General features: G+C 52.8%; 2 protein-coding genes across 5 annotated transcripts; both read left to right on the forward strand.

Annotated features, from left to right (window-relative positions):
* The first annotated feature begins 125 nt into the window (after window positions 1-125).
* Window positions 126-14943, forward strand: ELK1 (ETS transcription factor ELK1). 4 transcript variants are annotated; one of them, XM_047715035.1, is made up of 7 exons: window positions 126-449; window positions 7716-7859; window positions 8460-8733; window positions 11171-11614; window positions 12252-12698; window positions 13364-13465; window positions 13551-14943. In XM_047715035.1, exons 3-7 carry the CDS (start codon window positions 8524-8526, stop codon window positions 13647-13649), a joined length of 1302 nt encoding a protein of 433 aa, XP_047570991.1. In that variant the 5' UTR covers window positions 126-449; window positions 7716-7859; window positions 8460-8523; the 3' UTR covers window positions 13650-14943. The 4 variants fall into 4 exon arrangements, with proteins under 4 accessions (XP_047570991.1, XP_047570990.1, XP_047570989.1 ...); XM_047715034.1 differs by lacking the exon at window positions 7716-7859 and having other exon boundaries at window positions 8490-8733; XM_047715033.1 differs by lacking the exon at window positions 7716-7859 and having other exon boundaries at window positions 229-449.
* A 4406-nt stretch (window positions 14944-19349) lies between these two features.
* On the forward strand, window positions 19350-25030 carry CFP (complement factor properdin). The gene is made up of 9 exons (XM_047715032.1): window positions 19350-19506; window positions 19588-19738; window positions 21194-21369; window positions 21824-21994; window positions 22127-22318; window positions 22516-22689; window positions 22895-23086; window positions 23240-23351; window positions 24799-25030. Exons 1-9 carry the CDS (start codon window positions 19449-19451, stop codon window positions 24962-24964), a joined length of 1392 nt encoding a protein of 463 aa, XP_047570988.1. The 5' UTR covers window positions 19350-19448; the 3' UTR covers window positions 24965-25030.
* The last annotated feature ends 762 nt before the right edge of the window (window positions 25031-25792 follow it).

Genomic DNA, 25792 nt, shown 5'->3' on the forward strand with positions numbered 1-25792 from the left:
GTTGTGAGGCAGGAGCCCCCAGGATCTTGTCAATCGCCCACGGGCTGTCAGGCTTGAGCCAATCAGCGTGAAGCACCGGCGGGTCCCCGCACGCCCGCTCGGAATGCAAGCGGCCATCTGTGGTCCATCAGTTCCCCTTGGACCAATCACGGCACAGCTCTATGGGGCAGGACCCGCCTCCCAACCCTGGAAGCGTCGCGGTCGAGCCAAGCGCTCTGTCCAATCAACGAGTGGCAGAATGCTCGGCTCCTCCCCCGTAGGCCCACGTGAGCGGTGAGGAAACGCAGGGGCGGCTTCTAGGTGCTGCCGCCGCCGCCGCCGCCACCGCCGCCGCCACCGCCGCCGCCGCAGCCGCCGCCGCCTCGGAGCCCGGGCCTGGGGGGCGGTGGGGCTGCGCATGGAGCCCCCGCCCCCCGGAGCTGCCAATACTGCCACTGCGCTACACACAGGTGAGCCCGGGGCTTGGAGGGTGGAGGGCCTGTCCGTGACCCCACGTATCCTTCCCGCCCCCGCGCGAGGGATGTGGCTTGGCCCGTGGCCTGCTGGTGTTCGACTGCCCACCGCCGCCACCACGGCTGGTGGACCTGCCGGTGGAATTGTCCCCTCCCTTCGCCCCTTGTGGTGGATCTGACCGTGGCCTGACCCCCCTTCCTGTTTTATAATGGATCGGTCTGCAGGCTTGTATTTTCTCCCCACCCCACCGTACAGTGGACTCGTCCGTGGTCCTGCCCCCACCCCCACTTATAGGAGAGCAGTCTCTAGCATTGTCCGATTACTTGACAGTAGGTGCATATGAATGTTTTTCTCCCGTCCTTAACTTTCAAGGGCCCCGTCTGTGGCCTTGTTTGTTCCGTCACTCCTTTTCCTTGTAGTGAATCAATCCATGGCGTTGTACACCCCCCCATCCCCTTTAACAGTGAGTTAATCTGTGAAGTTGTATTCCTGCCTCCTCCAGTCCCCCAGCGCATTAGTCCACGGTTTTATCACACACTCTGTTTTACGGTGGACCCGTCTAAATGCCTGTACTCACATCCCCCTAGTCATCAGCCCATTGCCTTAACCTTTTTTTTTTTTTTTTTTTTGTAGACTGTTGCCCCAGTCCCTGGGATTCTCCCTTCCTTTTAATAGTGCGTCAGATCAGTGCTTTTTATCTCCCCATTTTCAGTAGCCCAGTCCATGGCCTCGTTCTCTTCTCCTTTTAATTGGTCTGTGTGATGGCTTTTCACCCCATCTACTGTGGCACAGTCAGTATGCCTTTCTGCTCCCCTTGCACCACCCCAATAAGATGAGCCTTTGCACTCCCCCACCCCCGCCTTTGCAGGGGATCTGTTCATTGGCCTCCCTGCTACCCATGTGCTTGCATTCAGGCACACACCCCCATGCCCTCCCCTGAGTCCAGTGTGCTTTGTAATCCCTCTTCCAGGAGGGGGTTTTATTTTGCCCCTCTTTTCCTTGTGATGGATCAGTCCATGCCTTCCCTGTCCCCCCCTCCCCATCAGTGGCTCTTCCCTTGTGCTTGTTGAACCCAGGGCTTTTTTACTCTAGAATACACCCCCCTGGTACACATCATTAACCCCTAAGACAGTCTGCCTCCCTCCAATACGTGGGTGCATCAGAGATAGTGATAATGCCCTTAGGAGCTAATGTTTACTGAGTGCCTACTAGGTACCTGGCAGAGAGCTTTGTATCAGTGAGCTCATTGAATCCTCACCACAACCCTGTGAGATAGGTACCCAGGAAAGTTTCAGCATAGGGGGTTCAATACGTCATTTGGAGGTAAGTACACAGTTAGGCTGCCCCTCAGAACACAGACTAATTTTTGAGGCTCCCCTCTCTCACTTAATCCCATCCCACCTGAGACCCCACTCCTCAAACACCAAATTACTTGCCATCTCCAAGCTTTTGTTTTTGCCGTTATCCCCGGGACTGCAGAGCTGTCTCCATTCTACACCTTGTCTCAGCACCCATCCACCCCCAGTCATGGCAGCTTATGACCTGAGTGACTTAACCACTTTCTCTCTGCCTACGCTTCCTCATTTCTAAAATGGAGGAATCAGAACCAGAACCCCCTCCAGTGTGAAGCATCCCGGGGAGTTAATAAAACAAGTCACCTCCCTGACCTCACCTCCTGCACCTTATCCTCCCACCTCTGTGCCAGCCACACTGAGCTCCTCACTCATTCCCAGATACAGCAAATGCAGTCCAGCCTCAGGGCCTTTGCTTCGGCTCTGTTTTCTGCCTGGAACGCTCTACCCCCAATCTTTGCATGATTGAGTTCAGAGCTCTGTTCAGATGTCAGCCTGTCCCTGACAATCTGAACCTGCGTATATAGCAGGCCTCAGGTCCCTTCTTGGCTTGACTGGTCCCTTTGCCCTCAGTCGCTATCAGACACACCGTGTAGTTTACCAGTTTATTGGCCCTCCCCATTAGAACAGGAGTCCCATGAGGGCTTACAGTTTCTTGTCCACTTATTTATTGCTGGGTAGATATACCTAGTATATAGTAGGTGCCCAGTAAGACTTTATCACATGAATGAATGTGAAAAATATTATTTTAGACAGATCAGGGTTGGGGGGAAGATGGAGATGAAGAGGGCATATGAGAGCTAGTTAAAGAAGCTAATTGGGACTGTTCACTCAGCAAACACTTAGCACCTACTGAGTACCAGGCACTCTTCTAGGTGTTGGGGATATGGCAGGGAACAGAACAGGCAGAAATTCCTGTCCTTGGGGAGCAGACGTTTGCTAAAAGTAGGGGAGATGGACTATATAAATAAAGCAGTAAGTAAAATTAGATAGTATGTTAGACAGGCGCTAAGGGGGAAAATGAAGTAGGGAAGACAGGGAGAGAATATGGGGGTGGTTGAAATCTTAGGCACCGTGCAGGCCTCCTTTAGAAGGTGACTCTTGAATTAAGGCCTGAAGGAGATCAGGGATGAAGCCATCAAGTCTAGGGGAAGAGTGTTCTAGGGGCAGAAGGAACAGCTGGTGCAAAGGCCCTGAGGTGGGATTATGCCTAGTGCATTCAAGAAACACGGAGAAGGCCAGTGTGGCTGGGGCAGAGTGGAGGGAGGGAGGCAGGCAGGAGACAAGGTTAGAGCGGTGATGGGAGCCAGATGGTGTAGGCCATGGTAATACATAAGGTTGGAGAGTGAGGGGACGGAAACAGCTAATACATGAGCTGAGAGCTAACATTTGTCGAGTGTCTACCACATGCCAGAGATATTTTTCTAAGTCCTTTACATATATTGGCACTTAATCCTCACAAAAGCCTTTGAGAATCCTATATCTGGAGGATATTTTGCAGATGCAGAAACAGACCCAGAGAGGTTGAGTAACTCGCCCGAGGTCAGACAGCTAGAACAGGGCAGAGGAGCAGGAGACCAGAGAGCCAGAGAGAAGGGCTTTGCAAGAGCAGACAGGTTTATTTGGCACACTGGATCACACAGAGGAGGAATTCATTCTGCCCGGGAGATAGGAGAACCTGAGGATCGTATAATAAAGAGTTCATCAGGTGTGAGAAGGGGGAAGGGTATGTGCATGTCCTCAGAGATGGGAACTGGGTGAACTCACAGTGCCCATGATGCAGGGTGCCAAGCTCGTGGGCACTTTAGTCTTCATACAAAGGCCCTTCCCACAGATGTTCACGTGGCTTGCTACCTCCCCTCCTTGAGGTCTCTGCCAGCACGACACTTCCTCAGGGAACCCTCCCTGCTCACCCCATGGGAAACACCATCCCCCAGACCCTCGAGGGTCTTGCTTCTCTGTCTCACTTTATAAGGAGCTGCTCTTGTAAAGCACTGGGACCACTGCCTGCAGCCAGGCTGCCTGGGCTGGAACCCCAGGTCTGCAAACTTCCAGCTGCATAATGTGGGGCAGGTGACTGAAGCCTATTTCCTCCTCTGGAAAATGGGAGGATCATAATAACGCCCGCCCCCACAGTGTTGCTGTGAGGATTACATGAGTTAAATGATGAAAACGGTATGTGATATACACAGTAAGGGTTGTATGACTATTTTCAAAATTCACATCATTATTCATAGTGTGCATGTAGGTGTCTAACAGGCCTCTGAGATCTCCAGAATTGACCTCCTGATCTTGCCCCAAACCCTGCTCTCCTGCTGTGCTCCCATCTCAGAGGGTCCCAGCTTCCAGACACTCAGGCCACACACCTAGAATCACCTTTGATGGTGTCTCTCTCACTGGCCCCCCACCGCCCCACCGCCATACTGTTTGATCAGCAAGTCCCGCTCACTCTCCACATTTCGTCCAGTACTCAGCCATCCCTTCCCAGTTCCACTGCAGTCGCGGCCATCACTCACTTGGACGGTCACCGTAGCCTCGTCAGACCCTCCAGCCAGTTCTCCTCACAATAACCAGAAGGATCCAGTTAAAGTCCAGGTCATGGCCTGTTGCCCCTCTGTTCACAGCCCTCATGTGGCTCTTCTCTCAGAGTCACAGTCCTGGCAGGGCCCACAAAAGCCTCACTCAGCCTGGCCCCCATAACCCCCCTCTTCTCACCTCGCTACTACTTTTTGTACCCTTACTCCTTCCTCTCTGATCTTGCCTGACTCCTTGCTCTTTCTCTGACCTGCCCTGCGCGCTCCCGCCTCAGGGTCGTTCACCCTAGCGGTGTCCTCTGCCTGGATCATCCTGTTCCCTGGGTCATTGCTGACCTGACTCGCTCACCTCATTTAGGTGTTTGCTCAAATGTCACCTGCTAGGGCCTACCTTCCCCTGACTACCCTTTTCAGAAAGAACCGCTCCTTCCCTACCTCCTTTTTTCATAGCTCTTCTCACCATCTGACTTACTCTTTGACTCATTTATCTTCTTCCTTAATTGTCTTCCCCACTGAGATGAGAATTTTTGTTTTGTTCACTGCTGTATCCCCACCCAGCCCCCAGCCCCCAGTAAGCACTCAAGAGACGGTTGCTGAATGAATGAGACAAAGAGACGTAAACACTCCTGAGTGAGGCAGATTACTAGGTCTCTTCTGAGGGGTCAGGTGGGAAATACAATAAACAAAACGTGAAACCCTGTGTGCTGTCATGGCTTGGAGCAAATGGTCAGATATTACCTTAATTAGTAGGTCCGATCACGGCTGGAAGAGGATCTGGTAACATTGCCCGTCTTGGCCACCAGGAGTCACACTGGACTCTTTGTGCCTCTGAGACGAGCAGGTCTTTGAAGTCAACTCAGTAAAGCCTCTGATGACAGGACTCTCAAATGTGGACACTTTCATGGCTTTGTAACTTGTATAATGGCCTAAAACTGTGTCCGCCCAGTGAACTTCAAAAGCGCTCAGACAAGAGAGACTCATGCCGATCATATTCTATATTTCATTACAGATTAAAGAATGAAGGATGGTTCTTTAAAACCTGGTTTGGAAGGTCTTATTCTTAACCCAACAGTCCCAGCCCGTGAACAGTCGATTGATGAAAGCTTGTTCCTTAAGGAATAGGAAGCTCCGTGTTCATTTCCAGTTCACCCTCCGATTCAGCGAAGAGGGCAGTTTTGGGGTTGGGGGGTGGGGACGTGCTGAGGGAACAACGTCAGAGCAGTTTAGCCTAACAGTTTACATGCTTAGATAACGGGAATCTGACTGCATGGGGTCCAAATCCTGGCTGTGCCACTTGGGCTCCATGGCCCATAGGATGTCATCTGGACATTTTGTATCTTGGCTCCCTCCTCTGTAAATTAGCGATGATAAAGAGCGCCTACTTTCCCAGGGTTGTGATGAAAGATACATGAGTCAGTACCTATAAAAATAGTATAGGTCTGCATGCCCTTATCCAAAACCCTTGGAGCCAGATGTGTTTCAGAATTTCAGATTTTTCAGATTTTAGAAAGGTAACAAGGTGCACATACAAAATGTTACATAACGCCCTCAGTAATCAGCCACATTCAGATTTCTGTAGCAGAATGTAGGAACAGTCAGCACTAAGGGAGGATCACTAAAGACTGGAAAGGACTTCATTGATTTCCAATCTGGTTTTGCTGCCAAAGGGTGAGAAAGACGTTTTCTGGGTTTGGGGGTTTTTTGGTTGTGTGTGTGTGTGTGTGTGTTTTTTTTTTTTAAGATTTATTTATTTGAGAGAGCAAGCTCACACGTGCACAGAGGGGAGGGCAGAGGGAGAAGAAGAGTGAGAATCCCCAAGCAGACTCTGCACTGAGCCCAGAGCCCAATGCAGGGCTGGATCCCATGACCCTGAGATCATGACCTGAGCCAAAACCAAGCGTCAGGTGCTTGTCTGACTGCACCACCTGGGCACCCCAAGAAATTTTCTGTTTTTAGAGTTTGGGGGATTTTGGAATAGCAGATAAGGAATTATGAACAAATTGGAAACTAGATTCTATTAAAAGCTTATCATACTCCAAGCATGTGATACCTAATCTGTAGAATAACTCTGTGAACTTGGTATTATTACTATCCCTATTTTACAGGTGAGCATGTTATTATCCCTATTTTAAATATGGGAAAGTTGAGGCACAAAGAAGCTAAAGAATATGCCCAGGGTCAGGGCCCCTGGGTGATTAAATCCATTAAGCGTCTGCCTTGCGGCTCAGGTCATGATTGTAGGGTCCTGGGATCGAGCCCCGCATTGGGCTCCCTGCTCAGCAGGAAGCCTGCTTCTCCCTCTCCCAATTCCCCATGTTTGTGTTCCCTCTCTCGCTGTCTCTCTCTCTCTGTCAAATAAATAAATAAAATCTTTGAAAAAAAAGAGAGAGAGAGAGAATATGCCTAGGGCCACACTGCTAATAAGTAGCAGAACGAGGATTCCAATCCTGGCAGTCTGGTTCTAGAGCCTGAGTGATTGGTAGGCCATATTGCCTGATTGGAACAATACCAGCCAAGCATTATGAACTCAGCAAATGTTAGTTATTGCTGTTACCAAGAAGGAGGACCCAAAGGGACAGTAACAGGCCCAAGGAGTGCAAAGTTGACAGAAGAAAGCAGGCATTGAGTTTCAGGAAAGCCTCAGAAAGGCCAGGCTCCTGTGGCTGGGACTGGAACGATGGCTGGGACTGGAATGATGAGGAAGATTTCTAGAGAGAAGAGAGCAGCCCCGCAAGGCATGAACAGGTTTTGCAAGGGGCTGGCAGAAGGAACCTCCTGGAAAACTTGATATTTAATGTGGCAGAGGTTGCAAATGAAAACGTTCAAGTGAGGGAAACTATGCTAGTTTTCTACAACTGCTGTAACAAATTATTGCAAATAGAACTGCTTAAAGCAATGCAAATTATTATCTTGGCACTCCAGAGGTCAGAAGTCCAGCCCAGCCTCACCAGGCTGACACCCAGGTATGGGCGGGGCTGCATTCCTTTCTGGAGGCTCCAGGGCAGGATCTGGTTCCTGCTCATGCAAGCTGCTGGCAGTATTCAGTTTGTTGAGGTTATAAGATTAAGGTCCTTGTTTCCTTACTGATAATCAGCTGAAGGTCGTTCCCACCTTTTTGAAGCCACCATATTCCCCCAGCTTGAGCCTCATTCTTCCATCTTCAAAGCCAGTAAATGGCAGGTCAAGTCTCTCTCATGCTTGAATCTCTCCTGCCTCTTCTGTCATTGCAGCTCTTGGAGCTCTCTTTCCGCCTCTTGCTTTTTTTAGTAAGAGTTCCTGTGATTAGATTCAACTCACTCATATCATCTAGAACAATCTCCCTAAGGTCCGTACAGTAGTACCCCCCCATCCACAGCTTTGCTTTCCGTGGTTTCAGTTACCCGTAGTCAAGCAGAAGATGGTCCTCCTGACCTGTCATCAGAAGGTTAGTGGTAGCCTAACACTGTGTCTCAGTGCCTACGTCATTACCTCATCTCGTTATATGAGTATTTAATCATCTCACATCATCACAAAGAGGAGGGTGGGTACAGAACAATGAGATATTGGGAGAGCACATTCACAGAACTTTAGTATATTGCCATCATTGTTCTATTTTAGTATTAGTTATTGTTAATCTCTTATTGTGCCTGATTTATAAATTACACTTTATTGTGTGTATATGTATAGGAAGAAACATAGTATATATAGGGTTTGGTACTGTCCACAGTTTCAGGCATCCACTGGGGGTCTTGAAACGTATCCCCTGCAGATATGAGGAAACTACAGGAACTTTAAGTTCACCTGCAAAGTTCTTTTTGCCATGGACATAACATAACATATCATAGGTTCCAGGGATTAGGATGTGGACGTTTCTGAGAGGCCATTATTTTGCCTACCACAGTGTGACCTCTGGCCCCCCAAAATTCACGTTTGTCTCACATGCAAACTACATTCACACCATCCTCTTGTCCCCAGAAGTCTCCTTCCATGATGGGGAGTCATCCAAAGCCAGGCTGAGGGCACATAGAATTTAGTCTGAGGGTGTTTAGGGAATGCTGTTGCTTTGGGAACAGAAGCGGAGACAAGATGGAAAGAAAGGACTCCTCCTCCTGTTGACCTTTGCCACCTCCTGTGTTCACAGCCTCTCAGCTCTGAGCTCTCTGCCCTCCAGGTACCCCTGGGATGGCGTGAGCACTCCGCCAGCGATGGACCCCTCTGTGACGCTGTGGCAGTTTCTGCTGCAGCTGCTGAGAGAGCAGGGAAACGGCCACATCATCTCGTGGACCTCACGGGATGGCGGTGAGTTCAAGCTGGTGGATGCTGAGGAGGTGGCCCGGCTGTGGGGACTGCGTAAGAACAAGACCAACATGAATTACGACAAGCTCAGCCGGGCCCTGCGTTACTACTATGACAAGGTAAGGCCTCTGGGACTGGGACTGGAAGCTGCCAACATTTATATCGGTTATTTCATTTTCCTGTCTTAATTGTCATAGCTATAACTTTGAAAACAGAGTTTACTATTTTTTACCCTACCCTGTCATACTCTCAGATGAATGTTGGGCACCCCAAATATTTATCTCAGGTATTTTCTTTTTCTTTTCTTTATTTATTTGAAAGAAAGAGAGTGAGAGAAAGAGCATGAGCAGGGGGAGGGGGAGAAGCAGACTTCCCTATTGAGCAGGGAGCCTGACACGGGGCTCGATCCCAGGACCCTGGGATCTTGACCGGAGTTGAAGGCAGTCACTTAGCCAACTGAGCCACCCAGGCACCCCAGTCTAAGATATTTTCTCTGTCTTACTGCTTTAAGGCTGAAACCTTCATAGTAATACTAACACCCCTACTCACCCCTTTTCTGAGGTCCCCAAGTTCATGCTGTTCCACTATCCCCCACACAACGTTTCATTTTCTTGCCTTATTCCTATAGCTAAAAATTTGGAAAACAGTATAATAATGACTTCCTTATCCTGTCTCCTGGAACTGGACCAGTCCTGGACTCCTCAGTTATTTCATAATCTGCTCTTGTTCCAGAATAAGAACTCCAGAATAATCTTATTCCTGGCTTCATTACATCCATGGCAATATTATACTAACTTTTCTTTATCTCATCCTCTAGGATAGTGAACACTTTTGTCAGTTCTTTTCTTCTCAGACCTCTAGGACAACATGTATAATGCCAGCTCCACACTCCATTCTCATGCATTCCCAAAGCAACACTGGCCCACCCCACCCCAGCTTTTATTATTTTATCCTCTTATGCCTATAGCTAAAATTTTACATTTTCCTCATCCTCTCAGATTCTTAGACAAGTGCTGGATTTCCTATCCCTCACAATAGACCAGTTATTTCATTTTCTTCTTTATCCGAAACTTCCAAAGCAATATTAATGAATATTCCCTTTTCATTCATTTTCTGAGAAACAAAAACCCACCCTGTGACATACCTGACCAGCATTAAGATGTTTCTAGGGTGCCCTGGTGCCCCCCAGATGCCTTTTGTCCCCCAGAACAGTCCTGGACCTATGCTGCACACCATAAATCATCATAGCATTTATTCCATTCTCATATTTTATTCCTTTAGCTGAAACCACCAAAACAATATTGAGGCCACCTCATTCTGTGCCCTGAGACCACCACAGCATTCCTGAGACCCTCCAGACCTATCCTGAAATATCTCAGACATGGTCTGCGATCTACCCAGCCAGCCTTGAGATTCCCTCCAGTGCTTATACCAGTATTTTAATGCTCCTGTCTGGTTGCTGTCAGTCACTTCATTTTCTAATTGCCTTAGCTTAAACCTGTACCGCAATATTTTTTAATGTTTTGAAGATGTTATTTCTTTATTGAGAGAGTGAGCAAGTGAGGGGGGGAGAGAGAGAGAGCGAGCGAGCCCATGAGCGGGGTGGGGGGCAGAGAGAGAGGAGGAAGCCAGCTCCCTACTGAGCAGAGAGCCCAATGCAGGGCTCGATCCCCAGACCCCGGGATCATGACCTGAGCCACCCAGGCACCCCTTAAACCTGTACCACAGTATTAAGAATGAGGCTCCTCAGTTACAGCTAAGTCCAGAAATAAATTATGACAGTTCAGAAAAAGCCCCAAAACAAAAAAGAATGAGGCTCTTCAGCCTGTCCTCCCTAGTGACCTTGCCTGGTTCTACCTCTCTATCAATAGCTTTAAATAATCCTCTTTATTAATAATTCACTGCTACATTCTTCTCTATTAATTTAGTCTCTTCCAGTATTTACATCAGTTACTTCATTTTCCTGTCTTACTGCATCAGCCACACTCCCCAGCTGTTCTGGCAGCTACTCCCAAGGCCTGGCCCTGTTAGCCCACAGACTCTCCCGGTTCCGGGAGCCAGGAGAAAAGCCTGTCCCTGCACTGGCTCCCCTAGGTGGGGCCTCTTGTGGAGAGGTGCTACTGTGTCTCTGAGGAGGGAGTGCGGGGACTGAACAGATGGAGATGAAGAGTGACGGGAAGACATGGAGAGGGATGGATGGGAAGGAGACATGGAGGGAAGGGCAGTAGACTAAAGAAAGAGTTGTGGAAGGGAGAAGAGGGAAAGGGGAGAAACTGGGAAAACTACAAGAGAGGGGAATCACAATGGGCAAGAGAGGTAGAAACAGAAGGAGGGGAAGAGAGGAGCCCCCAAATTGGGAAAGACGTGGGTGAGAAGTGGGCTGGGGGGGTGCCTACTTGGGGGCAGATGTGTTAGTGGAATGGTGTATATGTAAAAAGCCAGGAGGGGGCAAGAAAGACCCTAGGAGACACCCCTGCGCCCCCTCTTCCATACCCTCCCTCCACTGCGGCCCTCTCAGAATTCTAAGGCCCTTTATCCTGTCTCCTCCCTTCCCAGAACATCATCCGCAAAGTGAGCGGCCAGAAGTTTGTCTACAAGTTTGTGTCCTACCCTGAAGTCGCGAGGTGCTCCACTGAGGACTGCCCGCCCCAGCCCGAGGTGTCTGTCACCTCTACTGTGGCAAATGTGGCCACCACTGCTGTACATGCTGCCCCCGGGGACACAGCCTCTGGGAAACCCGGCACACCCAAGGGTGCAGGAATGGCAGGCCCCGGGGGCTTGGCGCGCAGCAGCCGGAATGAGTACATGCGCTCGGGCCTCTACTCCACCTTCACCATCCAGTCCTTGCAGCCACAGCCGCCCCCTCATCCTCGGCCTGCCTCCGTCCTCCCCAACACCGCCCCTTCGGGAGCAGCAGTGCCCCCGTCTGGGAGCAGGAGCACCAGTCCCAGCCCCTTGGAGGCCTGCCTGGAGGCAGAGGAGGCTGGCCTCCCTCTGCAGGTAAGGACTGGAAGATGGAAATTCAGTAGGAGGGCGGGTATACAATTCCCAGATGAGGAGGACTGCTGGCAGAAGGGACATAGACATTCTATTTAGATACCATGGAAGGAGGGACACACAAGTTCCCTGGGAGAAAGAGTTGGGGAGGAGAGCCATGCAAGTAATAAGAATGTATTTGTTTAATGCATAGGTTCTCTCAGCTTAGCATTCATCAGAATCACCTGGAGGGCTTTTGAAACGACAGATTTCTGGGGCGCATCCGCCCCCCCCCCCCCTAGAGTTTCTGATTCTGTGGATCAGGGGACTAGCACGAGAATTTTTTTTTTTAAACTAGTTTCCAGATGAGGCACATGCTGCTAGTCCCTAAAGCAAAATTTTGAGAACCATGGCTTTCATGAATGAGGGCAGTATCCCCAGGAGGCCACCCTTAGGGGAAGTCCTGTCCCGCAGAGAGAAGCCTCCCCAGAAGCAGCCTCACATCCTCGGCAAAGCATCACGTCCTGCTGGTGGACCTGTCTTGATGTGTAGTCATGCCCCGCCCCGTACGAAGGACAAGTCCTTCTAAGACAAGTCCTTGGCTTCATTAGCCCAGCAATCATTATGCGCCCCCTCTGCCCGCCCCCTCCTCCTCTCCCAGGTCATCCTGACCCCACCCGAGGCCCAGAATCCTAAATCAGAAGAGCTGAATGTGGAGCCCGGGTCGGGCAGGCCACTGCCCCCAGAAGTGAAAGTGGACGGGCCCAAGGAAGAGTTGGAAGCCGCAGTCGGTGGGGAGGCGGGGTTTGTGCAGGAAGCCGCTAAGGCCGGGCCGGAAGTCCCTCCTGCGGAGGGCGTGCCAGCTCGGCTGCCCGCGGTCGTCATGGAGACTGCAGCGCCGGTGGGCGGCCTCCCGGCTTCCACTGCTTCCAGCACAGAGATTCCCCAGCCTCAGAAGGGCCGGAAGCCCCGGGACCTGGAGCTTCCACTCAGCCCCAGCTTGCTGGGTGGGCCAGGACCCGAACGGACTCCAGGATCGGGAACTGGCTCTGGGCTGCAGGCGCCGGGGCCAGCGCTGACCCCGTCCCTGCTACCTACGCACACATTGGTGAGTGCCTGTGAAGGGGTGGGGCGGGCAAGGGAGGAGCTAAACTGCAAGGGCCAGTGCGGTCATCTCTGGGTGAGCGGGAGGGTGGAACCTCCGAGTGCCATTGGCTGGAGGGACAGGGCTTGATTAACGGGGGAGGGCGAGCTGGTCTCTGGTGCCCTGGTGCCGGGGCAAAGGGTGGGCTTTTGGAATGATGGGCAGGTCTGGGGGGTTTTGTGGGCGGGGACCGAGAGGCCTTGGGCAGGGCAAAACTGTTCTCTGGGTTGGGGCGTGGCTTGGGGATCCTGCGTGGGGCTTTTGGGGCTGGGATTTCCTTAGTGGGTTTCCTGTGAGGTGTATGGGGTGGTGGGATGTGAGAGTTGGAGGCAGATCCTAAGCTGATGGGATGGTGCCGTGTGAGGTTTGAGAACAACATGCGGATGGGGTCTTGTAGGTGGTCTCGCCCAGTGAAGCTGGAGGTGGGCTCTCAGGAGCTGAGAGGGGTTGTCTGTAAAATTGGAGAGGTGTCATGGGCTTGATCTTAGCAGTCAGGGGGTAAGCCTGTACACTGGGAGGGTGAGCTCAGAAGGCTGAGTGGGAAATCTGGTGGGACTGGAGCCAAGTTCCTTCCATCTTCCCACACCTGCTCTATACTCACCTGAGCTCCAACCACCCCTTCCCCACAGACCCCGGTGCTGCTGACGCCCAGCTCGCTGCCCCCCAGCATTCACTTCTGGAGCACCCTGAGTCCCATTGCACCCCGTAGCCCAGCCAAGCTCTCCTTCCAGGTAGGATCCCCTTCCCCCATGTCGGAGAGGGTGAGAGACCCCAGCATGACCACCATGTGTGATCTTTCCCTATTTCTGTCCCCAGTTTCCGTCCAGTGGCAGCGCCCAGGTGCACATCCCTTCCATCAGCGTGGATGGCCTCTCAACCCCCGTGGTGCTCTCCCCAGGGCCCCAGAAGCCATGATTACCACCACCACCACCACCCCCTTCTGGGGTCACTCCATCCATGGCCCTGAACTTCTCTCCAGCCAGCCGTCTCAAGGAGAAACATAGTTCAGCTGACAGACTTGTGCTCTAGTTGTGGTGGGGTAGGGATTCTTAGGAAAGATCTTTTAGTAACCCTTCCACAGGAAACATACAACTTCTCTCTTCTTGGTCAGTTCCCCAGTGGCCGCCCTTACACGTCTCCTACAGCAGTGGTGGGGACGGTTTATTTATTTATTTTTTGAAGGCCACTGAGAGGAGCCTGGCCCAACCCTTTTGAGGGGTTGGTGAGGACATCTCCCCCATCTCCACATTTTCTCCCAAGATGAGACAATCGGGGTCTGGCTTGAGAAGGACCTTTCTTTATTTATTTCTCAGCCGGCCCTTGGAAAGCTGAGGGAGCCCTGTCTCCATTTTGGGGTGTGAGTGGAAAAGGTAGCTTGTTGTTGTTGTTTATTATTCCTGGCCACACCCAATGGCCCAGGAAGAATTTGTGCCATTCAGCAGTTTGGGAATCTTGGCCAAGGAAAGACTCACACCCTTGAAGTAGGAATTTCCACCGCGCCCCCCCCCCCAGCCTTTCTCTCAGATACCACCTTTTCGGCCGGGGGAGGAATGCCCCTTTTGTTCTCCTCCCCCAAGAAGCCATTCCTGTGTCTGCCAAACTCCTGGGGTCCTGCCTGTTACCTCCCAATGGAGGGTTTTTTTGGGGAGTTGGTTCCCGTCTGGGGGACCCCTCCAGCCAGTACTCCAGGTCTCCTTGTCCCCCACCCCTTGCCATTTTGATAGTATAATCTATTTTTAAACAGGGCTTTTCAATAGGGGAGAGGAGAGCATCTCTTCCTATATCTGAGATGGGGTGGGTGGGAAGGAAGGGATTGGCGGGGGGGGGGGGTCTTCCTGCCACCCCCAAGTGTTTATTTTTGATACCAAACGTGTATTTTCAACTCCCTCCCTCCCAGCCCCCCAATTTCCTGCGGGCGGGTACAAAGGACCCTTTAAGTGTCCCTGGAGTTGGGAGGGAGGAATGGGGGACATAAATCCTGTCCTATCTGAATCCCAGGCTGGAGAGGGTGGGTTCACAGGACTCCTGGGCTCACCTCCTGTCAGCACCGGACCAGCCCGGGCCTGGGGACCTGGGGGTTGGTGATTTGGGGGACGGTGCTACACCTGTCTCCACTGTTTGTTTTACTTCCCCAAAAATGGATCTTTTTTTTTCTAAGAGTCCCAGAGAATGGGGAATTGTTCCTGTAAATATATATTTTTAAAGGTGATGCTGGAGGCTGCTAGCCTTTTTTCACCTGAAGCCATTGGGACTGACTGTGACAGGCGTGAGCTTCTGTGAAAGGCAGCAAGGGTGTGAAATTGACTGTGAGAGAGAGCGTGACGGCATGCATGGGAGACTGCAGACTGGTAGCCCCAGCGTGCAAAGAAGAGAGAAGGTGTGGAAAGCTACAATCGCGTGTGCGTGTGTGTGTGTGAAGTCGCGTGTGTTTGTGAGTGGCAGCTGTAACCACAAATGACACCAGGCCTATGTAAGAAATGATGGCCCTGTGCCCGCAAATCACCATGAGACCGAGTGCCGATTAAGGTTCAAGAGTCTGGAGGTACGCGGGACGTCCCGTTTAGGCACAGGCAGCGGAAACAGCACCCCCGACACCGTCTGACAGGCTGATGGTGGTGAGCAAGACAGACTGAGTGACCAGAACAACATGTGAGCCCGTACGGGCATGAAGGTGTGGTGGAGACAGATGGTCAGGGACCGAGTGCCAGCGAGAAGGTTGCCTATAAATAAGCAGGTGACTGCGTTTGGGAGATGGATGGTGTGTGAAACTTCATGCAAGGCTGTTGTAGTGACTGAGGTCCTAGAAGCCTTGTGGAAAAGAGCTGTTTGTGTGAGAGAAAATGGCTGTGAGACCCAAGATCCAAGAATGCGTGACCATGCGTGTGAACACCGTTCATGTGAGACTGGCAAAGACTGTGTGAGAAACTGAAGAAAAATTGGCTGTGACAGGGGGAGCATGAGGCTGTAAGCGTGTGAGTGTGTGTGTGTGTGTGTGTGTGTGTATACCTGAGACCAGTGGCAGATTGGTTACAGTTACTACTCCAGTCTGGCCCAGAGGTTCAGGGACTGGGACAGCATGAGAGAAAAGGATGGCAAGGCCGAGTGACCGAAACAGTGAGAGCCAAGGAGGAGCGTGATGCCATGTGAGAGAAGAACCAAGGGCCGAGCAGTGTGGGTACGTGTGCAGGTATGCAAAACATGTCATGAGGGACTTTAGTGGGACGCCTTATGTGTGGGAAGAACAGAGGAGACAAGACCCTGGGATTGGGGGGATTGGTGTGTGGGAGAAGTGGGTGAGGCCCTAGTCGTGTTCAAGTGTTGCTGCTGAGGAAATGATGGTGTAAAGGACCAAGGCCAGCCGGAAAGACTGTGTGACACTTTGAGAGCCTCAGAGCACTTGGGAATTAGTGACCACAGATGGCAGAGGCTGACTGAGGAAAAGTGACGACGATGGTGAATGGGCAACCGAGGCAGTGGCTGAGAGATTGGTTGTGTGGGGGTGTGTGTGAACGTCTCTGCAAGACACTTAGAGGCCATAAATGAGGCCTGGGTGTGCTGCGCGCCACTTGAGATGTGAGATGAGGTGACTGAGGCAGCGTCTGAGGCGCTGTGTGATGGTGTGTGCGTGTGCATCTTAGCTTCCACCAGGGACTGTGGGTGTGCAAGATGGGGGCCTGGGTGAGAAGGAGTAGGAGAGGTGGTGATTGAGTTCGTGTGCGAGAAAGTTCCCAAGAGACCAGCAGGGGCTGTAAATCAGGGACTGAGTGGTAAAAACATCTAAAGGCGTGACTGCATTTGTGTGCATGTAAGAAACTGGTAAGAGATGTTGGTGATCGTGGCTGAATGAGGGAGGCTGTTAAGACGTGAGTGTGTGTGTGTGTGTGTGTGTGTGTGACACTATTAGTAGGAGACCAGGAATCCATGACAGAGAAAATGACCATGAGCGTGTGACTGAGGGCCAGTCCAAGAGGCTGTGGGACTGAGTATGTATGTGAGCCTGTTCCTAAGCCTCCTGGTAGAGGCTGCAGGTCCAGAATTGTGTGTGTAACTGTGTTAAGGAAGAAAAGTAAGAGAAAATGACCAAGACCAAATGAGACTGTATGAGAGACCACAGACCAAATGTGCCAGGCATGGAAAAAAAGCCACTTCCTCCATTGGTCTCTCCTCCTCCATCCCCTGGACTGTCCTCTCCCAGTTCTCCAAAATTTGAAATTCTGGAGTTTCCCAGGGCTTCACCTAGGATTCTCTTCCCGGTCCAGTCCCAGCACTTGAGACACAACTTAATCCCCCCGCCGGTGATGCCCACATTTTTTACCTCCAACCCAGACTCTTCTTTGTCGCACGCATCGGAATCTCTCTAGAATTTTGACGAGTGGTTTATCCGTCCAGTGCTTGTTTATTGAGCCTGGCAGACCCAGCAGTTACCAAACCAGACACAAACCCCTGCCCTTTGGCAAGCAAGTGTTTTAGTGAGGCCAATGGACAAGAAACAGATAAGTATGTCATCATCAGTGCAATAATTTCATGAGAAAAGACTTGGCTCATGCTGTTTAGATAAGAAAGCTGTAGTCATTTCATTGCGCAAGCATAGGGAAAGAAAGCGCCAACAGTTCTCTTCCCACGGGGAGTTCTCGGGGTACACCATTTAGGCGCAAAGGAAGTATTGATTATAACATTATTACCAGGGCAACCAGCGATTAGAAAAAACAGCCAACCGGAATCACAGGTTTCTGGGGGAATTTCTTTCCACAGGATAACACAGCGCTGAGGTCTAAAGTCTTGGAATCTTAACAAAGCCCCTTTGTTCAAAGCGTACTTTCAAAAACACGCCTGTCTGATCAGGAAACAGTACATGTGTAATGGATACAGATGTCAACACACCTTATCGCCCCATAACGACAGACCAACATTTTTTTTTTTTAAAGATTTTATTTATTTATTTGACAGAGAGATCACAAGCAGGCAGAGAGGCAGGCAGAGAGAGAGGAGGAAGCAGGCTCCCCGCCGAGCAGAGAGCCCGATGCGGGGCTCGATCCCAGGACTCCGAGATCATGACCTGAGCCGAAGGCAGCGGCTTAACCCACTGAGCCACCCAGGCGCCCCAGACCAACATTCTTGAAAAAATTCTCTTTTAACAACCTGACCAAATCAAAGTCTATTACTCTGGGCTAATTTGCAGAACAGTACCTCACCCTCCACGAATGCAGAGGAAACAAGACCTTGCCTTCCTAACTTTCTTTGACTCCTTTTTGTTCATTAAAGAGATTCCTGGTTTTAAAGTGAGCTCTGGAGTTCCACTCATCAGGGCTAATAAGAAACAAGAAAAGAGGGGGCTCCTGGCCGGCTCAGTCGGAAGAGCGTGCAACTCTGGATCTCGGGGGTTGTGAGTTCGAGACCTATGTTTGGTAGAGATTACTTTTTTAAAAAAGGAAAAAAAGAAAAGAGTGGGTCCATGGAGCTTGGTTTTACCTGCACGGAAAGGGGATAAAGAGGACTGAACAGTAAAAGAAGGAGCACTTAGCATCATCTTTACAGATGACATCTACGAAGAATAAGAGGTGTTGGTGGCTAGAATGGCTCTTGAAGTGTGTCTCCCAGACCAGCAGCAGCAGCGTCCCCTAGGAGCCTGTTAGAAATCTTTAGGAAAAAAGAAAGAAAGAAAGAAATGTACATTCTCGTGTCGCGCCCCAGACCTACAGAATCAGAAGCGGGGGTCGGGGGCAGCACTCTGTGATTGGACATACCTTCCAGATGATTCTGAGGCACACTAAGGTTTGAGAGCCCCTGCACTACAGAGTGACAGGGGTCCCATACAAAAAGGGTAGCTGGGGAAGGCCTCGAGAGAGGGGACATTCTCTGTCTGTCTCTTTTAGAGCATAAGCCCCTCGAGGGCCAGGATTTCTGACCGTCTTACCCTCTGCTCGGTCCAGTGCCAGGAACAGCATCTGACACCCAGTAGGGGCCTAGCAAGTGTTGAATGAAGGTATTTAACACACAGCACCTACTGCATGCCAGGCACTTTTCTGAGGACTTTTAAAAAACCTTAAACTCCCAATCTTTGCAACGAAGATATCCCCAATTCACTCTCAAACCCTCTCCCCACACTCTTTTCAGTTCCCCTTCTCACTTCCCCTGCTGCTGACCTCCCCTGCCCTTGCTGACCGCAGTCAACCTCACTTTCAGGAAAGGGGATGAAGCAGTGCCTGCCCCACTCAGTCAGGAGCACCACACTGAGCTCCTTTCACCCTTGTGAGGTTGACCCAGTCATTGTGGTAGAGACCGAATTTCCGGGGGCGGGGCGGGTTGAGGCTCAGTGAGGTTCAAGCGACTTGCCCAAGGTCACACAGTTGGGACGTTTATGCTCCATCTCCTCTCAGTAAGAATGTGCCCAGGGAACACTGATTGAGTGCTAAAGATTGGATGGGTAGGGCGTGTTTGCTGGGGATACAGTGACAAGCAAGATCGGACCAGGAGTGAGACAGGAAGTTGGTAGGGAGCAGGAGGCTACAGGGCAAAGGTGCCAGGAGACAAGTCGGAACTGCTGGGACCCTGCATGGCGCCCTCTGCACCGCCTCCCCCCCCCCCCCCTCCACTCCCATCTGCCCTTTACCCGCCCACTTCCTCCTGGTCCAGTTCCTCTTTGCCACAGATCCCAGAGCCAGGTCAGCCCGTACAAAGCCAGGCCTCCTCCCCGGTAGGGTGGCAGTGCTCGACATGGGCATCCGGGGACGCGTTCCTCAGCTGCTGCTGCTCATCCTGCTGCCCGCCACAGGTGAGTGCAGGAGGGTCCAGCTGGCCCGCAGGGGCGCCGGGACCCATCACACCGCTGACCGTGCCCCCCACCCTATTCCAGGCTCAGCCACCGTATTCTGCTACACCAAGTATGAGGAGTCCTCCGGCATGTGCAAGGGCCTCCTGGGGGGAGGTGTCAGTGTGAAAGACTGCTGTCTCAACCCTGCCTATGGCTTCCAGGAGCCCGGCAGCAAGCTTTGTCAGGCATGCAGGTGAGGGGGAGCCTGGGGTACAAAGGCCACCCAGAATTGGGCCCTCTCCTTCTCTGGAGTTTCCAAGGGTGACTCCAAGGCTCCAATTGCGACCAGAGCTTGGGGCTTCTCAGCCTTGGCTCTACTGACATTGAGGGCCAGAAAATTCTTTGTTGTGGGGGCCTGACCTGTGCTTTGCAAAGCCGGTGTTTTGCAGCATCCCTGGCCTCCCATTAGATGCCAGGAGCAACTCCCCCGCAACCGATGGTGACAGCCAAAATCCTCCAGATATTGTCAAATGTTGCCGCTCCCCCCCCCCCCCCGCTCTGGGGCAGAGTCACCCCTGCTTGAGAACCACTGCCATAACTTACATTTACTGAGCCCCTCCTGCCTACTGGAAGCATTGCAGAGGTCAGGGATAGCTGGAGGATTTCTGAGGGTGGCTTTAGGCTCCTAATCATGATGCCAGCCTACATGTAATGAGCCCTTACTATATGCCAGACATATTTTCCCACAGCTTAGCATATATCCCAGATACACCATGGGAGTGGGGAGCTTGAGGGTTTTGGAAGGCAGCCCCGGGCCCCTAGTAAGGTCAACAGTCGACGATATTTAGTATTATGCCGTGCATGGAGCCGGGGAGAGATCTGGAGTATTTCTCTTCTTTTTTTTTTATTTTGTTTAAGATTTTATTTATGTATTTGACAGAGATCACAAGTAGGCAGAGAGGCAGGCAGAGAGAGGAGGAAGCAGGCTCCCTGCTGAGCGGAGAGCCCGATGTGGGGCTCGATCCCAGGACCCTGGGATCATGACCTGAGCCGAAGGCAGAGGCTTAACCCACTGAGCCACCCACGCGCCCCTGGAGTATTTCTCTTCTTAAAAATTTTTTTTCTTGAGAGAGAGCAGGAGAAGGGGCAGAGGGAGAGTTCCACATGCTCAGTGTGGAGCCTGATGCGGGACTCCATCTCACGACCCTGAGATCATGATCCAAGCCAAAATCAAGAGTTGGTCGCTCAACTGACTGAGACACCCACCCCTCGCCGCCCCAGGTGCCCCAGACCTGGGGTATCTCTGACGGGGTCTCTAAGCTCACTGGAACCATGGCTCCTATTAAGAAGTTTCCATTTGCCAGCTACCAAGCATGGTGGTGGCCTGGTAGATTTCTGAAGCAGTTCTGGGCCCTTAGTCCTACATTTGTGTACTGCATGTCCGGCACTAGCCTTGGGGAACTTCAAAGGATTCCAGGTCCCCAATCATGAAGGTCAGTGGTATTATTAAGTACTTACTGTGTGCCCTCCTCTTCCCATTCGGTCCCCAGCATCCCTGAGGGGTAGGTGCTCTGATCAATCCATTCCACGTGCATTTATCCTGCACATCTGCCTATGCCTGCCCTCACCCCGCAGTCCCATACACTGCCCCCCCCCCCAGCCCCGGCCAGCTCAGGCTAGGGTAGCACATGTGCACTCCCCTCGACAGGCTCCCACGATGGTCCCCGTGGTCTGCATGGGCCCCCTGCTCGGTGACCTGCACTGAGGGATCCCAGTTGCGGCACCGGCGCTGCATAGGCCACGGTGGGCAGTGTGCCGAGAAGGTGGAGCCCGGGACCCTGGAGTGGCAGCTGCAGGCCTGCGAGGACCAGCCGTGCTGTCCTGGTGAGGAGGCTCAGCAGGGAGGCCGAGCACTGTCGGTTGGCTGGCCCTGGGAACGCACAGTCAGGGCAGGGCCAGAGGGTAGGACAGCGCCGCCTGACGTTTGCGAAGTGCTGAGGAAGAGGCCGGTGTGGCTGGAGGAGAGCTGTGGGAGGCAAGGTCCAAGGAGAGGCCCCCTCTCCTCCTCCCCCCCATCCTTGTGGGCCATGGTGAGGACACTGGCTTTTACTGGGTGCTGGCGGGCAGAGGAGAGATGTGATCTGACTCTAGGTGTGACAGATCCCTCTCACTGTCCCGAAGAGGGCGGATGGTCTGTGGTGAGGGCTGAAGCAACAGGACCAGCGGGAAGGCAATGGTGGTGGATTGTGTGTGGCAAAGGACGTGGAGCACACAAGGAAGCAAGGACCCCTGAATGATGGCCCCACTTCCCTCCTGTCCCCTCTCTTCTCTCCCACAGAGATGGGTGGCTGGTCCAACTGGGACCCCTGGACGCCTTGCTCTGTCACCTGTTCCAAAGGGACCCGGACCCGTCAGCGAGCATGTAATCAACCTGCCCCCAAGTGTGGGGGCCACTGCCCAGGAGCGCCACAGGAGTCTGAGGCCTGTGATACTGAGCAGGTCTGCCCCAGTGAGTGAAGGCCACTACTGCGGGCACCAGGGATGGGTCTGGGGGGTTACGGCAGGGAACTTCCAGGGTGGGAGGACTTCAGCACACTGTGACCATACTTGGTGTCTCCCCACACCCCCTATCCCACTACAGTACATGGGGCATGGGCCGCTTGGGGCCCCTGGGGCCCCTGCTCGGGGTCCTGCAATGGTGGACCCAGAGCGCCTACCCAGAGACGAAGCCGCACGTGTTCTGCACCTGAGCCCTCCAAGGAGCCTCCTGGGAAGCCATGCCCAGGGTCGGAGCACGACACCCGGCCCTGCTCCAGCCTGCCACCCTGCCCAGGTACACAGGGATGAAGCCCCTGACGCTCTGTTTTCGATTCGGGCACAGATGCTCTGCCGTCTCAGGGGACAGAGATCTTCAAGCATGTGACCATGGAACCCTTCAGTTTGGGGCAGTCTGCCTCAAGGGTCTAGGGGCTGAGGGGGGTGGGGGATGGAGGTGGCCTTTCTTCTCACACCTATCCCCCACCCCCACAGTGGCTGGGGGCTGGGGGGCATGGGGTCCCGTGACCTCCTGCCCTGTGACCTGTGGCCTGGGCCAGACCCTGGAAAGCCGGAAATGTGATCACCCTGTGCCCCAGCATGGGGGGCCCCCCTGTGCTGGTGAGGCCACTCGAACCCACATCTGCAACACAGCCGTGTCTTGCCCTGGTCAGTAGCTCGAGATGTGCCGTCTCTGTGCCTAGCCCCTCACCCACCCCTGCTGCCCCGTTCCCACTGCTGATGCCTTGTTCCTGCCTCAAATGCCCCCATTCCCAGACCCAATGCCTCGGCCCCCACCTCTCCTCACTGCCGCCCCTTCCCCCAGTCATCATTCCTTCCTCCAAATCCCCTCACTGGCTCCCTGTCTCTGCAGTGGATGGAGAGTGGAGCTCCTGGGAGGAGTGGAGCCCCTGCACCCGTAGGAATATAGACAGTATAAACTGTATGGAGATCCCGGGCCAGCAGTCACGCTGGAGGAGCTGCAAGGGCCGTAATTTTGGTGGCCGGCGGTGCCCCGGGGAACAGCAAGACATCCGTCATTGCTATGACATCCAGCGCTGTAGATGTGAGTGCCCCCCACAGACTCCACTGTGAGGATGGGGCAGCCTGTGTAGCGGTGGGGGGGGGGCTCTGCCTTTCCCTGGGACCCCGCGTCCCTGCCACCTCTCTCCTTCTCCCTCTCACCACCCCACTGAGACCTCACTCTGACTCATTGCAGTGAAAGGCTCGTGGTCGGAGTGGAGTTCTTGGGGACTGTGCATTCCTCCGTGCGGACCCAACCCCGTTCGCACCCGCCAGCGCCGCTGCACGGCCGAGCTCCCCAACTTCGCGTGAGTCAGGGGGCAGAACGTGCCCAGGAAGGGGGTCACAAGATCTGTATGTGAGCAGTGAGGGTGGGAGAGTCAGCTCAGCTCCCCACAACCAGGACATCCGCCACTGGGTCTAAGGTGCCTGCCTTGACAAGTATCATTTATCTCCCTCTTGCCCAAGAGGAGAGACACTAAAGAAGCAGCTGAGAAAGAGGCTCCTGAGGGGAGAACGGGTGGCCTCTGTGCCCTTCCAGAAGTCTCTCATTCAGTCCCTCAGCCAACACGGCCACTCACTCAGTCCTTCCTGTGACCATGCACTTGGCCCTCTTGGTTACCCACACTTCCATTTGCTCCTTCGGTCACTCAGGCCTTGGTCTGCTTACTCATTCCTTCAGTCCCCCCGCATCTCACTCAACGTCTCACCACCCCAAGATGCTTGAGGCCTTTTCCGCGACAGTTGCAGACACAGAGAACCCAGGTCCTGTGGGTTCCCTGAGGGCTCCTGGTTGGCAGGGTCCTGCCAAAAGGCAGATGCGGAAAGTTGGTACAGGGAAAAGGGGATGACACCCTGCCCCGGAGCCAGGAAGCTGATCGGGTCTCACCCTGCAGGAAGGGGTCAGGAAAGGCATTCCCAGTGTCAAGACTGTGTGAGCAGAGTCCTGGACCCTGGTGACCATTTCCCAAAGCTAGTTTCCTGGTGGCCCAGGTGTTAGAGAGCGGAAAAACACTCACTCCTCCCTTCTTTATTTCCACATATGTCGAGCCACTAGATGAAGTGGGAGATTTTCAATTCATGGAAGGTCTGCCATCTGGGAAATACTCTCCAGCTCTGGGGTTTCTAGTGGGTCCTGAAGAGGAGTTAGAGGTGTTGAGTGGAGGCAGGAAGCACTTGACAGAGTAGAGAAATGAATGGATTTGATTGAGGGAACGGGGGTGAGAGTGAATGAATGAAATGCTTGTCTCGTGGGAGGAACAAGCCAGGCACAGACCATTCTGGATGTGGGACTAAGTCTGGATAGAGTGGAAGAGAGAAAGATTGACTTGGGGCAGGCATGTGGGCCCCAAAACAAGGCCTTGAATACCAGGGCAAGGCATTTTGTTTTGTTTTGTTTTGTTTTCCCCAGTGGGCAATAGGGAGAGATGTAAAGGGATTTGGAGGTAGGAGAAGGTAACTCTTGTTAACTAATAACAATTACTAGCATTTATTGAGTACTTACTGTGTACCAGACACCACCCTGAGCACTTGACCAAAATGAACTCGCTTATCCTCACTTAGCTCAGTAAGCTGGGTCTTATTATTCTTCCAATTATTCCCATTTTTCAGATGAGTACAGGGAAGAAAAGAAATTGCCCAGTGTCTCATAGCTAACAAATAGTGTTGGACACAGTAGGCACTCAATAAGAGTTTGTCGAATGCATTCTTGCCTTCCCTGAGTTTCTCCCTTCCATTCCCCCTCTAATGCCCCAGGCCCACCATTACCGTGGTCGAAGGTCAGGGTGAGAAGAACGTGACCTTCTGGGGGACACCATTTCCGCGGTGCGAACCTCTGCAGGGGCAGAGGTTGGTGGTGAAGGAGGAACGGCCATGTCTACACGTGCCTGCCTGCCAAGACCCTGCGGATGAGAAGCTCTAACACCTCCCTCTCCCACTCTGACACCCTGCCCTCCCAGACCTCAATAAATGGGCCACTTCCCCAGGAGTGGGGCAATAGCATCTTCTAGGCCAAAGGGTACAGCACAAGCAGGGTCACAGTGGCTTGCTGTGGAAAACAGTATTTTCCACTGTGGTCATAGTTTGGCAGAAGTGAAGTCGAGTATCAGTCCCTGTGCCGCTGCCTTAGCTCCAGGGTCTGCCTCCCCCACCCCCACCCCTTGCGCAGCGTCGCTGCGGGGCGCCCAGCACGTCCCTCTGCAGAACTCCGGGTCGCAGGTTTTCTGGTTGGCTACTCGCCCTGGTGGGCACTTTCTGATTGGCCGGCATGCCTAGGTTCCCACCCGCCGGAGCCCCTTGGCTGGCGGGTTCCGCATCAATCAGGCACGGAGCAGAGGCAGCAGAGGCGTGGCTGGGGTTGGCACCCAGCCACGTGAACACCTGCACCCACCCACTCCCAACAGCCCAGACCCAATGCCGCAATTATCGGAGACCGAAATGTGGGTGGCGGTCGGCCGGGGGTGGACCGAGGAAGTGCCTGTGAGGTGCCCTGAGCTGGGGCGGGAGCGAAGAGAAGCCAGAGTCAGCACCTGCCAGAAGGGGCCCCTGAAACAAACCCAGACACAGATTCCTTTAGTATTTGTGCATTCATTCAACACTTTATAGCGTCTACTGTATACTAGGACGAAGTCTGGGCATCTGGGGTGGAGGAGGACTGGTAGAAGGAGAGGACATGTGAGCGAGGGAACAAACTCAGAATATGCGATCCTTTCGTTGAACATTTTTTTCAACACTTATCAACGCCTACTGT

This window comes from Lutra lutra, chromosome X (assembly GCF_902655055.1).
Source record: "Lutra lutra chromosome X, mLutLut1.2, whole genome shotgun sequence".
NCBI classification, from domain to species: domain Eukaryota; kingdom Metazoa; phylum Chordata; class Mammalia; order Carnivora; family Mustelidae; genus Lutra; species Lutra lutra.